The sequence below is a fragment of the Citrus clementina genome, unplaced genomic scaffold (genome assembly GCF_000493195.1).
Source record: "Citrus clementina cultivar Clemenules unplaced genomic scaffold, Citrus_clementina_v1.0 scaffold_4, whole genome shotgun sequence".
Classification (NCBI taxonomy): domain Eukaryota; kingdom Viridiplantae; phylum Streptophyta; class Magnoliopsida; order Sapindales; family Rutaceae; genus Citrus; species Citrus x clementina.
This window is the reverse complement of record NW_006262274.1, coordinates 20,800,259-20,813,889: the sequence shown is the minus strand read 5'-3', so window position 1 is coordinate 20,813,889 and position 13,631 is coordinate 20,800,259. Positions and strand designations below refer to the sequence as shown.

At 38.8% G+C, this 13,631-nt stretch overlaps 1 protein-coding gene and 1 non-coding gene across 3 annotated transcripts; one reads left to right on the top strand and one right to left on the bottom strand.

Moving 5' to 3' along the window:
• Positions 1-9,957: 9,957 nt before the first annotated feature.
• Positions 9,958-10,030, bottom strand: TRNAA-UGC. Its single transcript has one exon. It is a non-coding gene; the product is annotated as a tRNA-Ala (tRNA).
• A 1,325-nt stretch (positions 10,031-11,355) lies between these two features.
• Positions 11,356-13,523, top strand: LOC18045066 (14-3-3-like protein GF14 iota). 2 transcript variants are annotated; one of them, XM_024186612.1, is made up of 7 exons: positions 11,356-11,482; positions 11,701-12,007; positions 12,480-12,567; positions 12,702-12,811; positions 12,907-13,055; positions 13,236-13,285; positions 13,373-13,523. In XM_024186612.1, exons 1-7 carry the CDS (start codon positions 11,407-11,409, stop codon positions 13,376-13,378), a joined length of 786 nt encoding a protein of 261 aa, XP_024042380.1. In that variant the 5' UTR covers positions 11,356-11,406; the 3' UTR covers positions 13,379-13,523. The 2 variants fall into 2 exon arrangements, with proteins under 2 accessions (XP_024042380.1, XP_024042379.1); XM_024186611.1 differs by having other exon boundaries at positions 13,370-13,523.
• The last annotated feature ends 108 nt before the right edge of the window (positions 13,524-13,631 follow it).

Below are 13,631 nucleotides of genomic sequence, written 5' to 3'. Positions count from 1 at the left end.
AGAAGCCAAGCGTGCCAGGATCTGCTCGACCACGAGAAGGCGAGCAGAATCCCAATCCTTGAATAATCAAAGGCAGGCAAAGGCTGGTCAAGTCTCAAAGCCTGTTTTATGGCGAGACAGAATCCAAGCGTCCCAGGATCTGCTCGACCACGAGAAGGCGAGTAGAATCCCAATCCTTGAAGAATCAAAGGCATGCAAAGGCTCATCAAGTCTCAAAGCCTGTTTTATGGCGAGACAGAAGCCAAGCGTGCCAGGATCTGCTCGACCACGAGAAGGCGAGTAGAATCCCAATCCTTGAAGAATCAAAGGCATGCAAAGGCTCATCAAGTCTCAAAGCCTGTTTTTTGGCGAGACAGAAGCCAAGCGTCCCAGGATCTGCTCGACCACGAGAAGGCGAGTAGAATCCCAATCCCTGAAGAATCAAAGGCAGGCAAAGGCTCATCAAGTCTCAAAGCCTGTTTTATGGCGAGACAGAAGCCAAGCGTGCCAGGATCTGCTCGACCACGAGAAGGCGAGCAGAATCCCAATCCTTGAAGAATTGAAGGCACGCAAAGGCTCGTCAAGTCTAAAAACCTGTTTATGGGGAGACCAGAAGCCAAGCGTGCCAGGATCTGCTCGACCACGAGAAGGCGAGTAGAGTCCAAAGCATTCGAAAAAATTCCTAAGGCATGCAAAGGCTCACCAAGTCTCAAAGCCTGTTTTATGGCGAGATAGAAGCCAATCGTGCCAGGATCTGCTCGACCACGAGAAGGCGAGCAGAATCCCAATCCTTGAAGAATCAAAGGCATGCAAAGGCTCATCAAGTCTCAAAGCCTGTTTTATGGCGAGACAGAAGCCAAGCGTGCCAGGATCTGCTCGACCACGAGAAGGCGAGCAGAATCCCAATCCTTGAAGAATCAAAGGCAGGCAAAGGCTCGTCAAGTCTACAAACCTGTTTATGGCGAGACCAGAAGCCAAGCGTGCCAGGATCTGCTCGACCACGAGAAGGCGAGTAGAATCCCAATCCTTGAAGAATCAAAGGCATGCCAAGGCTCATCAAGTCTCAAAGCCTGTTTTATGGCGAGACAGAAGCCAAGCGTGCCAGGATCTGCTCGACCACGAGAAGGCGAGCAGAATCCCAATCCTTGAAGAATCAAAGGCAGGCAAAGGCTCATCAAGTCTCAAAGCCTGTTTTATGGCGAGACAGAAGCCAAGCGTGCCAGGATCTGCTCGACTACGAGAAGGCGAGCAGAATCTCAATCCTTGAATAATCAAAGGTAGGCAAAGGCTGGTCAAGTCTCAAAGCCTGTTTTATGGCGAGACAGAAGCCAAGCGTGCCAGGATCTGCTCGACCACGAGAAGGCGAGCAGAATCCCAATCCTTGAATAATCAAAGGCAGGCAAAGGCTGGTCAAGTCTCAAAGCCTGTTTTATGGCGAGACAGAATCCAAGCGTCCCAGGATCTGCTCGACCACGAGAAGGCGAGTAGAATCCCAATCCTTGAAGAATCAAAGGCATGCAAAGGCTCATCAAGTCTCAAAGCCTGTTTTATGGCGAGACAGAAGCCAAGCGTCCCAGGATCTGCTCGACCACGAGAAGGCGAGCAGAATCCCAATCCTTGAAGAATCAAAGGCAGGCAAAGGCTCGTCAAGTCTCAAAGCCTGTTTTATGGCGAGACAGAAGCCAAGCGTGCCTGGATCTGCTCGACCACGAGAAGGCGAGCAGAATCCCAATCCTTGAAGAATCAAAGGCAGGCAAAGGCTCGTCAAGTCTCAAAGCCTGTTTTATGGCGAGACAGAAGCCAAGCGTCCCAGGATCTGCTCGACCACGAGAAGGATAGTAGAATCCCAATCCTTGAAGAATCAAAGGCAGGCAAAGGCTCATCAAGTCTCAAAGCTTGTTTTATGGCGAGACAGAAGCCAAGCATGCCAGGATCTGCTCGACCACGAGAAGGCGAGCAGAATCCCAATCCTTGAAGAATTGAAGGCACGCAAAGGCTCGTCAAGTGTAAAAGCCTGTTTATGGCGAGACCAGAAGCCAAGCGTGCCAGGATCTGCTCGACCACAAGAAGGCGAGCAGAGTCTAAAGCATTCGAAAAAATTCCTAAGGCATGCAAAGGCTCACCAAGTCTCAAAGCCTGTCTTATGGCGAGACCCGAAGCCAAGCATGCCAGGATCTGCTCGACCACGTGAAGGTGAGCAGAATCCCAAGCATTGAAGAATTTTCAAAGGCATGTGGCAAAACCATATGCCAAGCCAGAACCTGCTCGACTAAACAAAGACGAGCAGATTCTCAAACGAAAAATAACTCATGATTACAACATAAGAAAGTAATCAAAAACATCTTTATTAATTTGTTAATAATTAACAGAAGAGATAATCTTCACAAACATTGTTCATTACAATACAAGAAATATATCAAGAAGATGGTGGATCAGTAAGCCGAGCAGCATCGGTTGGCTGGACCTCCTCAGGTGCAAGGGGGGTATCACCAGTTGCGTCCAGGGGGGGTGCTCGCCTCGCCAACATTAGCAGGTACTGCACGAGGAGGAGAGTTTTCTTCCTCAATCACGATCGGCTCTACCCCTTCAGCGTCTTCCTTGGTCGCCTCTTCGTCCATATGTTGAGCAACACCAGCTGCAAGGTCATCCATCTTCAGATCAGGGTGTTGCTTCTCGAGGACGGCTATGATGCAACGATAGGAATGCCGAAGTCCCTGGTCGTACTGGTTGTCAGCCTTCTTCTCTAAGTTCTCGACCCGAACCCGGTGGGAATCACGGAGAGATTCGAGCTGAGCCTCATACATAGCCTTCTGCCTTTGAAGATCCTCCTTGACCTTGGTCAGCTCCTCCTCGAGGCCTTTTCCAGTCCCACGCGACCAAGAACCGCTAAGTTTCTACTGCTGGTCCATTACATTACCCAACACCAGAAACTGGGGGACCGGTGTTTGAGGGAAATACTCCGACGAGACCAGACGTGATGTGCAGATGTTTAGTGGCAGAAGTCTGCGAGCAGGTGTGTCCTGTAAGAGCCAGGTAGCAGGGAAACAGGGGCAGGAATATCCTGCTCATCCACGAGCACGTCATCCGCGAGGCCAATTTCCTGTAAGAAGCATAAAGCCATTCATGCTGTATTCTTGCTAAGGGTTGATTCGAGGAGACCCGGTCAACGACAGTTGGCGAGGCATGCTCTCCAGCCCGAGAATCTAGGCACGAAGGCCACGCAACCACCCACGACTACGGAAATGGGGAATCCATGTTCGAGATGTGGGAGGATAACGGACGTAGACTGCGGAAAACTGGGATTCAGAGGAAGCCTATAAAAAGGTAGCCAACGAATGTAAAAGGGTTAGCAATTTTGAGATTAGAAGGGAGATAAAGAAATTCTAAAGAAGAGAAAACTACCCAAAAGCCATAAGATCTGTGGCAAGCGTTCCCCGAACCTTCATATCTGACTTGAGCGTCGGAGGGTTTGCGCCGGGAAAACAACCGGCGTACTCTGACTTGTCTGTGTGCGCAGGAACCTCTGGAGAAGAAGCTTTACGAGGAGAGATTTTGGTCGTGGTGAAGTTGATCTAGCAGAGACCCTGGTCGTAGAACGAGGAGAACCAGAATCTCGCATCAACACTCATCTCTCAACCTAGAACCATGCACAAGCTCCTAAGTCGTCCGCAAATGAAAAATGTCATCAGAAGAAAGATCCCAACGAAGCAAATACGGCTCCCTTCTAGAAATAGGAACCAATAAAATTTGCATCACGATGAAAGAAGGCAAAACATCCTTCAACTTACCCCTATCCCAAACTGTATCATGCCAGTAAAAAGAAATCAGCATCGAAGAAGCTGCTGTAGGATTATAAACAACTAAAGGACAAAAGCTTAACCAACAATTATACCAAAAACTGCATTTTCCATGTCCAACCAACCATCGCAAGTAAATAATTTATTTTTAAAAATGAAAAATGAGAATTGAAAAAATAGACTAGGATAATTTATTTTAAAATAGACGTAAATTAAAATAAAAAATAAAAAATAAAAGAGAATTAAAAATAAAAATTTATTTTAATTCTCATTTTTTTAATTTTATTTTCAGTTTATTTCAATCTTACTCTATTTTGATTTTATGTGTGTTTACTTGAGATTTTAGGGAATGTGAACGAATGAATATGAATGAAACTCATGTTTACTTGGCAAAATATAATTTGGGAATGGAAATAAAATGTGTGAGTCCCACACAATTTAAGAATAAAGAATGTGAATCTCATTCTTATGGGGGGTTGGAAATGGGGATTCCTATTCCTTAAACTGACTTTTATATTCCTATAATTTTTTTATATTTTCTAAATTATCCTCGTTCAAATCACAATTAATTTTATTATTTTAAATGTTATTATCATTATTATTATTAAATTTTATTAACTTTATTATTTTAGTTATTATTAATTATTGTTATTAGTATTTTTATTAATATTCTCATTATTAACTTTTATTATTATTGTTGTTTTAATTAATTTTATTTTTATAATAATATTTATACATGTATATAGTTAATAAAAAATATATTATTTAAATAAATTAATTCTCATTCTTATTTATTTTATCAAATAAATACATCACTAATATTTTAATACATTCTCATTTATATTTATTTTTATTAAATAAATATTAAAATATCATTCTCACCCTCATCCTCACCATCATTTTATAAAATAAACATACCGTTAATTTATTTTAATTATTCATTCTATGAAGTAAACACACCGTAAATACAGTATTATTGGATAGATTTCGTAACTAAACTCACCCTAAAGGAAGTCAGTGGGCAGAGCAGGGAAACACGAACATTCATTGTGTAAAAAGAGGTGAAACTTCGTCGTCAATGTTGACAGTCGTAGCCATGTTGACACTTGACAGTAGCTAGCCCGGTGGTTGCAGCAGCAGCAGAACTGTAGCAGGTTGAAAGCGACTTAGTAACGCAATGGCCATCCCCATTAAAGGTCTCTTTCCCTCTCTCTCCATCTCTTCGGCTCTCCCCACAGCTTGCACATATATGTTGCAATCATTTACGGCGCCGCCCTACATGTCAGGAAATTTACGACAACACAGCTAATTTACACTACCATCCTATGTTTTACGTTCATTACACCTAATGGCTATTATCATAGGCTTAGTCTTGTCCTTTTCTCTTCTTTCACAGCTGTTTCGTTTGGGGACCCCATTTTCTGGCTGGAGATTCATTTACCGTCTAGCGATCATGTTGTCTCTGTCACAAATAACCCTCACCTCTTGTTTCTCCACGTGGTTGGCTTGAGTTGGGACCTTTCCGAACAGTCATTACTGCTTCCGTACACCAAGTCGAGCGCCCTGGGCTGGGCCATTCACTATAACTCTTTTCTCTCTCTCTCTCTCTCTCTCTCCCTTTTTATTTATTTTTTATTCGTTTGAGCGGTAACCATCGATTTTTATTTCTCTTTCATCGTAAGTGTTTGGCACTTTCCCATGCAAACACCAGAGCATTGGAATTTGGAGAGAAAAAACTAGTGGAATTCCGCGGCGATACTACCAAGTATCAACAGCTAACTGGCTTCCTTTCGACTAGCGTGTTTTTGGAATTGCTAGCAGATCTATAACTAGAAATGTGATGGGAACAAACGCTCGACTAATTTTATTTGAGGGTAAATGTGTATTTAGTTGTTATATTTTAAATTTAATGTTCGTCTAATTTTATATTTTAAAAAATATTGTATGATATTTCTAACGTAAAATCCGTTATAATTAAATCTAAATTAAATTAGTAAATGTAAAATTATATTTTTCCTTGATATAATTTAAAATAAAATAAAAATTAATTATGAATATTAGAATGCATAGCCTAGGTCACATTTTTAATCTTTTGTTCATATATTTATAAAATCATATCAACCATTTTTAATCTTTCTAATTGCTGTTCGTATATTGGTAGTTAGTAAATATTAGAATGCATAGCTTAGGTCACATTATTTATGAAAAATGGTTGATATGATTTTATAAATATGGTCTTGAATGAATACAACTATATTACATGAAATAGTAGATTAGTAATAGGTGTGGCCATGAGTGTGCGCAAGTGATGGCATGAGAACTTTTGAAAAAGGTGTGATTTTTTGCATGTTGTTCGCCAAAAGTAGATCCTCAGTCATATTGCTTTTGTTGCCTGCTCCACCACTATTGCTGTAAGCAAAATTCCTTATTGAAAGTTCAGTTTTGGCTACTTTGTTGCATTTATATGGTGTGCCATTTTCTATTCCATGTAATAAACTTTAATCTACACTTGCCAGTTTTGAAACAATGACTTTCCTGCAAAGTATAAAAAACCAATCCCTTCATTTTTTATTTCTTCTTGTGCACTTGATCGGCATAGAATTTTTTTCTCTCTTTACTTGGATGAGTTTCTACTGGAGAGGCCAACTAGAGAAGTTTTGTTATGAACATTTATATATTATCAATGTTTATTCTCCTCATTCTATATCTTTACGATATGACATTTGGATGTGCTTTAAAAAATGGTTTTTTTTTTCCAATATTACCAGCCATAGTTAAAACGTACTGATTGTTGTAATATCTTTGTAATTAAGCTATGACATTCAAAAGTCAATAATAATTACTTAATAAGCAAGTTTAAAATTACCATTCTACTAGCTTCACTATAGTAAAGTGGCTGAATTGAGATGTTCCTCTCATGAGGCTTTCATATCTGTTACGCCGTGATCTTTATATCAATTGATGACAAGGCACATCAGTCTCTCAAGCTGGTTGGTTATTATTACACACCACAGTTTGTGTTACCAAATGCATAGAATACTTCTTAGAAGATTCAGGTAAGCTTTTTTCACAATCTGGTAACCTAGCAGGCGAGGTAGAAAAGTTGGCCACAGACACTTGAAACCCAGAAAAAGTGAGAAACAAGTGAATAATCTTTTCATTTACATGAAACCAAATACGATTTTATACTCCCACAATACAAGAGATAACTTGAACCTTGACCTACAAAATTTGTAATATGATCTATAAAATCTCAGTAAAACTTAGGATCTTTTAACTGTTGTCCATTGTTTCGTTAGTTCAAAATTTTTTCTTTTTTTTTTTTTTTTTTTTTATAGGTAAAATGACTGCAGAAGCTAGTTTCCTGAAAATTGAAAATGGCTAAATGTCTTGAATAAATTGATAATGGTAGTTTCACCTAAACCTTTGTTTTACTTGTATCTGATATCCTCATGTATAGATTCTTTTGTTAAACTTGAAAATGGCTAAAAACATGGACGCGAATAATTTCAGGGAGGATGATAACTAACCTTTCCTTGAGTATTTGTCAGTTTTCTTACATTAAATATTTATTTATTTGATTATTGGTAAATTTATAAATATTGAGTAAAGTCAAGTATAATAATGTGACAGTGCACTAATTTTATTTGTCTCACTTATTCAATTCCTACTAATTAATAATTAAATATTAACTTTAAATATATTTGTTTTCATAGATCCAATCCAAAAATGATACATTACGATTATATTAACAAAAAGTAATTAACTTGAACAGTTAGAAGAAAGCAAGAGAAGCAATTAGAATCAAATGCATGCACGAATTAGTTGAAGTAAATTAAGAGGCAGAGATTAAAATTTGACAATGCTAAACAATGTCTAGAGTTAGCACAAACAAACAAATACTAGGGTAGCCAGCAAATTAATCCATGAGTTGTCACAACTCAGGTCTCACGTGCTGCAACTTTTTTTTTAATTTTGGGTGATAATTCAAGGTTGCTATATGTTACATGTGATGTAACATATATAGGATAATGCCAAATACCAATAATCAAAGATTTACACTCTAAGAAAGGAAAATTAATGTTTCTTAATTAAAAGGTAGAGATTAAATTTTGATGACAGTGCTAAACAATGTCTAGATAATGCATAAGCCAACAAACACTACGATAGACAGCAAATTAATCCATGAGTTGTTACATACTGCAACTTTTTTTAATTTTGGGTGACAATTCAAGGGTTACTAAATGAAGTTCATCACCGTTACGTCCAGAAATGAAGTTCATCAGCGTCAAGAAAGGTTACACGATCTACCCCCTGAAGACCAAAGAGATAAGAAGGCCATCTCTTCTTCTATGCTCATAGATTCGAGACGAGTATATATGTTAATGTTATGAAGATAGCCTCAGGGATGCACAGAGAGAGGACTAGAAGTTGGAAGTTGCCTGCACTTGCGTTGACACATCGAATCATGCAGCAGCTGGCGCAAGTAATAAAGGGTCACTACCATTGCTCCGTTTGAGTCCAAGAATATATGTAGTCATTTCAACATGCATCAGGAAGATGCCACTTGATGATAAGGTTAGCGCTAGAGATAGAAGAACACACGTATTGCTGAAAGTAATAAGCTCGGTGAACGCCATTCTCGCTGGTCTTTAGCTGTTTGGCTTCTAAGATAAAATTAGATTCAAAGACTGGAGAATGGGGACTGGATATAATACAGACGAAAGCAAATGTGCTTGCTAGGGTATAAATGCTACTAGCTTACCTCCTGAAGACACGTGTATTGCAGTAATATTACTTGTGGTATATTAAAAGACTATTTGCTAGCTTGTTGAGCAAGTTCTAACATTATCTCATATTATTTGATAGTAAGCTAGCTGTTGCAACTAAATTTTAGTTTTGGGGACGCCCAAACGAAGCATATGTGCTGGGGTTTATAATAAAATATGTGTACACCATGAATGTGTGATATGTCAGGCAAGCAAAAACTCATCCAACACAGAATACACGAAAAGAGACTCATCAAACGCGTAAATAACTAAAACAAGCTTGCATAATTTTAACATTGACTAACCACATTCATTAAACACAATAACTAAAATTAACGTCATGCGCCAACAAAGATACTTACCCCAGCTAGCTAATTAATTAACCATATTAATCCTGATAGTATGCTAAGTTAAACCGGTACCCCTGCTGCCTCAAGAGGCGAAAAAGTTCCAAGTAAGAAAAGGGCATCAGTCATCAAATTCAACCCACGAAGCTCACTAAGCAATATTAGCAAGGAGCCACCATTTGAGCATTCTCATCAGTCATCACTAAACGACGACAGCTCTTCATCCAAACCAATTTGAGCTTCAAGTAATTAAAAGATCATAGCAAGCAAATGCAGATCGATTTCGAAAACTAATGAACACGAAAGTCGCGCAGTAATTTAAGGACCAAATTAATTAAGTAAATATGAAGACGTGAGTAAAAACGAAACTGACAAACAAACAATCGATTAAATGGCTCCTTCCTGTCATGGTAGGAAAGAATATTCCATTTCCATCGACAAAATATGTGACAAATCAAATCAAATCAAATCAAAACGCTTTAAAAAAATGAACTCATTATCTCCTTCTCCTGGTGAGAAGCAAAAACTACATATCCAAAGGTAGATTTGGGCCATTTTTCACTGCACGGCCTCAGGCAAGTGCTCCTTCAACTTCAGTATATGGTGTCGCTGCCTCTGTCTGACTCGTCTATTAAACCTCCAAAGACAAGACCAATAGCAAAAGAAGGAACAAGAAGTCCATCTTCCCAATCCCCACGACCATGAAGAATCATCTATTGACCACGCACGTTTCACATCTTTCTTACATAATCAAGATAATTCATCCAGACTTACCCCGTGGAAATGGAATCCGGATAATCATGGCAATTCAAGTTCGGAACCATATTTAGCCAGTTACTTCAAATACTATGTACAAATATTAGTAAAAAGTTTTGTTTGCCATGTCCGAAATATTAATTTGTTGAATAATAATATCATTCTATTTACTGAGCTTATAAGAGCTCTTCTGAAATATTGCATAAGTTTATTATTAGTAGCGGCTGATTCAAGAATCATGAAGCATTTCCAGGCTGTGATTTGCATTTCTGGGGATTGAACGTTCACAAAAATATTTTTAAACTAAATTGGAGATGCAGGGGATCGAACCCTGTACCTCTCGCATGCAAAGCGAGCGCTCTACCATTGGAGCTACATCCCCATCTGTCGTTAGCGACTGGTCAGTTAATATTATTAGAATGTAAATGGGAATTCAGGGAGCCGACAGCATATTCATGGTGGGACAAATTGACAAGAATCGGTGAAGTTGAAACATGAATGAAAAACATTTGCAAAATAATTTATTATGAAGATGATAAGGAGTAATGCGAGTGCCGGTGGATTTATTCATGCTAAAAAAAAAAATATGAGATGAGATTTAGATTGGATTTGTTCGCTGGCAATTTGGCATCTTGAATTGCTTTATTCACGTCGAATGATTCAAAGATAAAAACGGCGAAAATGAGCAAACATGCATGCATTTGCATTCCACACATATCAATTCCAACTAAAACCCACTAACGCTGTTAATCCATATAAAAAACTTCCCTCGAAAAGTTTGTCCATTCTAAATTTAAGCATTGACAAAATAAGAGACTGTTTGCCTCATTATTGGAACGTAATTATTTAAATTTACGTCGAGAAAAATACGTTTGATTGAAATATTTTTAGAATTAAATTCTAAATATAACTATCAGAGATTATTTAAAATTATGAAATAATAAAACAACTATTTTATTTTTTTTTTAATTTTTTCAATGAGACTATATATATATATATGTATATAAAACTAAGTATAAGAAACACACTTTTAAACACAAATTTAAATCATACACAATTTCTGAAAATTGTTCATGAAACTTGAATGAAGAACAAAGTCTACATTGTTAACTTCATTCTTATTTGATCTTCCGGAATTGGACATTAGATCCCACCATTTCAGCTAGATCTGTACTATATTAATCCTAAGCCTTATTCCAAAATTTAAATTTGACTAATTGAACTTGAAGGGTTCCAACTGTCTATTTCTGAAGTAGCTAAGGTTCAAGAATGACAAATTTTAAAGGATTTTGGGGGGGGGGGGGGGGGTGCCCTTATTTATAAGTAAAAACTCGGTGCAGTTGTGAAATCACAAACCAGCCCCTCCGACAGAAGTGATTGAACAAATCCAAGCTAAAAAATAAATAAAAACAAAAACAAAATAGCATCCGATTCCAATAATAAGGCGGGGCAGGCAGGCAGGCAGGCAGGCGTGGCAATATCCTCCTCTAAAAATAAAATAAATCACAAGATCACCGAATAGCGCGCTCACACATTGAAACAAACCTTCCCAAACGGACGGTCCAGATCCGGTCTTTTGTTTCCCCCAACTTGCTCGATCTTTAACATCACCCCCTCCTTCCCCCAACAACTCTATATAAAACCCCTCCTTTTCCTTCGCACCGCTCTCATTTCAACCTCCTTTGAAAAATAACATATAACAAAGCTTTCTTTTTTTTTTTTAAAACCAATTCCTATCTCTCTCGCGTTACATTTACAATGTCCACGACGGAGAAGGAGAGAGAGACTCACGTTTACATGGCCAAGCTCGCCGAGCAAGCCGAGCGTTATGAAGGTCTCATTCTCATTCATTTACCTAATGATCCGCCATGCCATTGTTGATTTTCTTTGATTTATTATTGCTACTAGTAATGCTGTACGTATAATATGAAACATATGATGATGATACAACACGTCATATCAGTTTGTACTTGTGAGTGGTACATATAATGCTTACGTAAATATCTTAAACTTTCTATTATTATTATTATTTTGTGGGTTACGTGGGTGCAGAAATGGTTGAGAGTATGAAAAAGGTTGCGAAGCTTGGTTGTGAGATGACAGTGGAGGAGAGGAATCTCCTGTCGGTGGGGTACAAGAATGTGATTGGTGCAAGGCGAGCTTCGTGGCGCATTATGTCTTCGATAGAGCAGAAGGAAGAGTCTAAGGGAAACGAGCACAATGTGAAGCTAATCAAGGGTTACCGCCACAAGGTAGAGGAGGAGCTTTCCAAGATCTGTGGTGACATTTTGACTATCATTGACAAGCACTTGATCCCTTCTTCCACCTCTGGAGAAGCCACCGTTTTCTACTACAAGATGTGAGTCATTTGCACTAATATTATGTTAGATTTCTTTATGCTCCCATTATCTTATATGAAGCTCGGTGTCTGTTCATGCCGTTGATTGACTTTTTATCATTTCCCATTTACAGATTCAAATATAGTTATCTGCTATAACTTATCCGCTATTGTAGGGTATGTGTGTATGTATAGACAGACAAACACACACATAATATGCAAAAGGGTTATTCAATAGGAGAATAGTTGTGCTTGAGTAATTGTTCCTTTTTCCGGCCTCTTGTATAAGTGGTGGACTTATAAGTTGGAGGCACTTTGATTAAATTGCTTGGCCCTACTGAAGAGATGGGGTCTAAGACGAGACTCAGAGTCATGTGATGAGATCTTGCATTTTACATCTTTAGAATTTTTCCAGGACATTAATAATTCTATGATTAATCTCGTATGATTGGAAGATTAATAATTGGTCCAATCATAATTGATTTCTATTCAGGAAAGGTGACTACTACCGGTATCTAGCAGAGTTCAAGGTTGACCAGGAAAGAAAAGAGGCAGCTGAGCAGTCGTTGAAGGGCTATGAGGCACGTCCACCAGGCATCTATTTCACATACATATAAAAAGTGTTGAGCATATTCACATTCATCAAGCATTATTTAATTCTCTCATCCGGTGATGCTCCCTCCCTCTTGACGTTGTTGCCTATTTATCCTTGTAGGCTGCATCTGCCACTGCCAACAAAGATCTTCCTTCAACCCACCCCATCCGACTTGGCCTTGCTCTCAACTTTTCAGTATTCTACTATGAGATCATGAACTCTCCTGAAAGGTACTGTCGTCTTTTGTTATTTAAGGCTGTTTAATCCTAGCAGTATAGTTTGCTCAACCTTTTATGATGAATTATTTTGTTTCCAAAATATGCAGAGCGTGCCATTTGGCTAAACAAGCTTTTGATGAGGCAATTGCAGAGCTGGACACCCTAAGTGAGGAATCATACAAGGACAGCACCCTAATTATGCAGCTGTTGAGAGATAACCTCACCCTCTGGACTTCCGATTTGCCCGAAGATGGAGGTAATGCATTTATATATGTCGTAGACTGAAGTTGCCGAAATTGATTGATCAGGAACCACCACTCTGTTTGCTGGTCATTTTATGCTAGCGCCAATAATAGGTTTCGCTCGCTGTTTTGATTTCTTCTATGACGGGAGAATATGTTTTCACTAATGAGCATGCATTGCAACTAATGTGCAGGTGAAGATAACTTTAAAGCTGAAGATTCCAAGCCAGCTGCTGAAGCCGAGGTATGTTTTTTAATATGATTCATTTTGTTCCCGTAGCAAATTGTTTTTGCCTCTGGCTTCTAAGTTAATCTGTAGTTGGTTCAGCAGCATTGAGGAGGAGGCTGGAAGCCCAACGCAGGACAATTGGAAGTTCAACTCCTTTATATATACGTGGCATCATCATTCAGCTTTTATCCCAATAGGATTGGATAGAAAATTGTGCTCATTTTACGAAAATGATGCTACTCATCTTTCTAGTCCTGGCGAAGCAGATGATAAATTCCATCAGTTGTTCTTTCTTTTCCATTTTCCATTTATTATTTTGCCCTTTTCTCCTTTGCTTATTGTTCTCTCTTATAAACTTTGT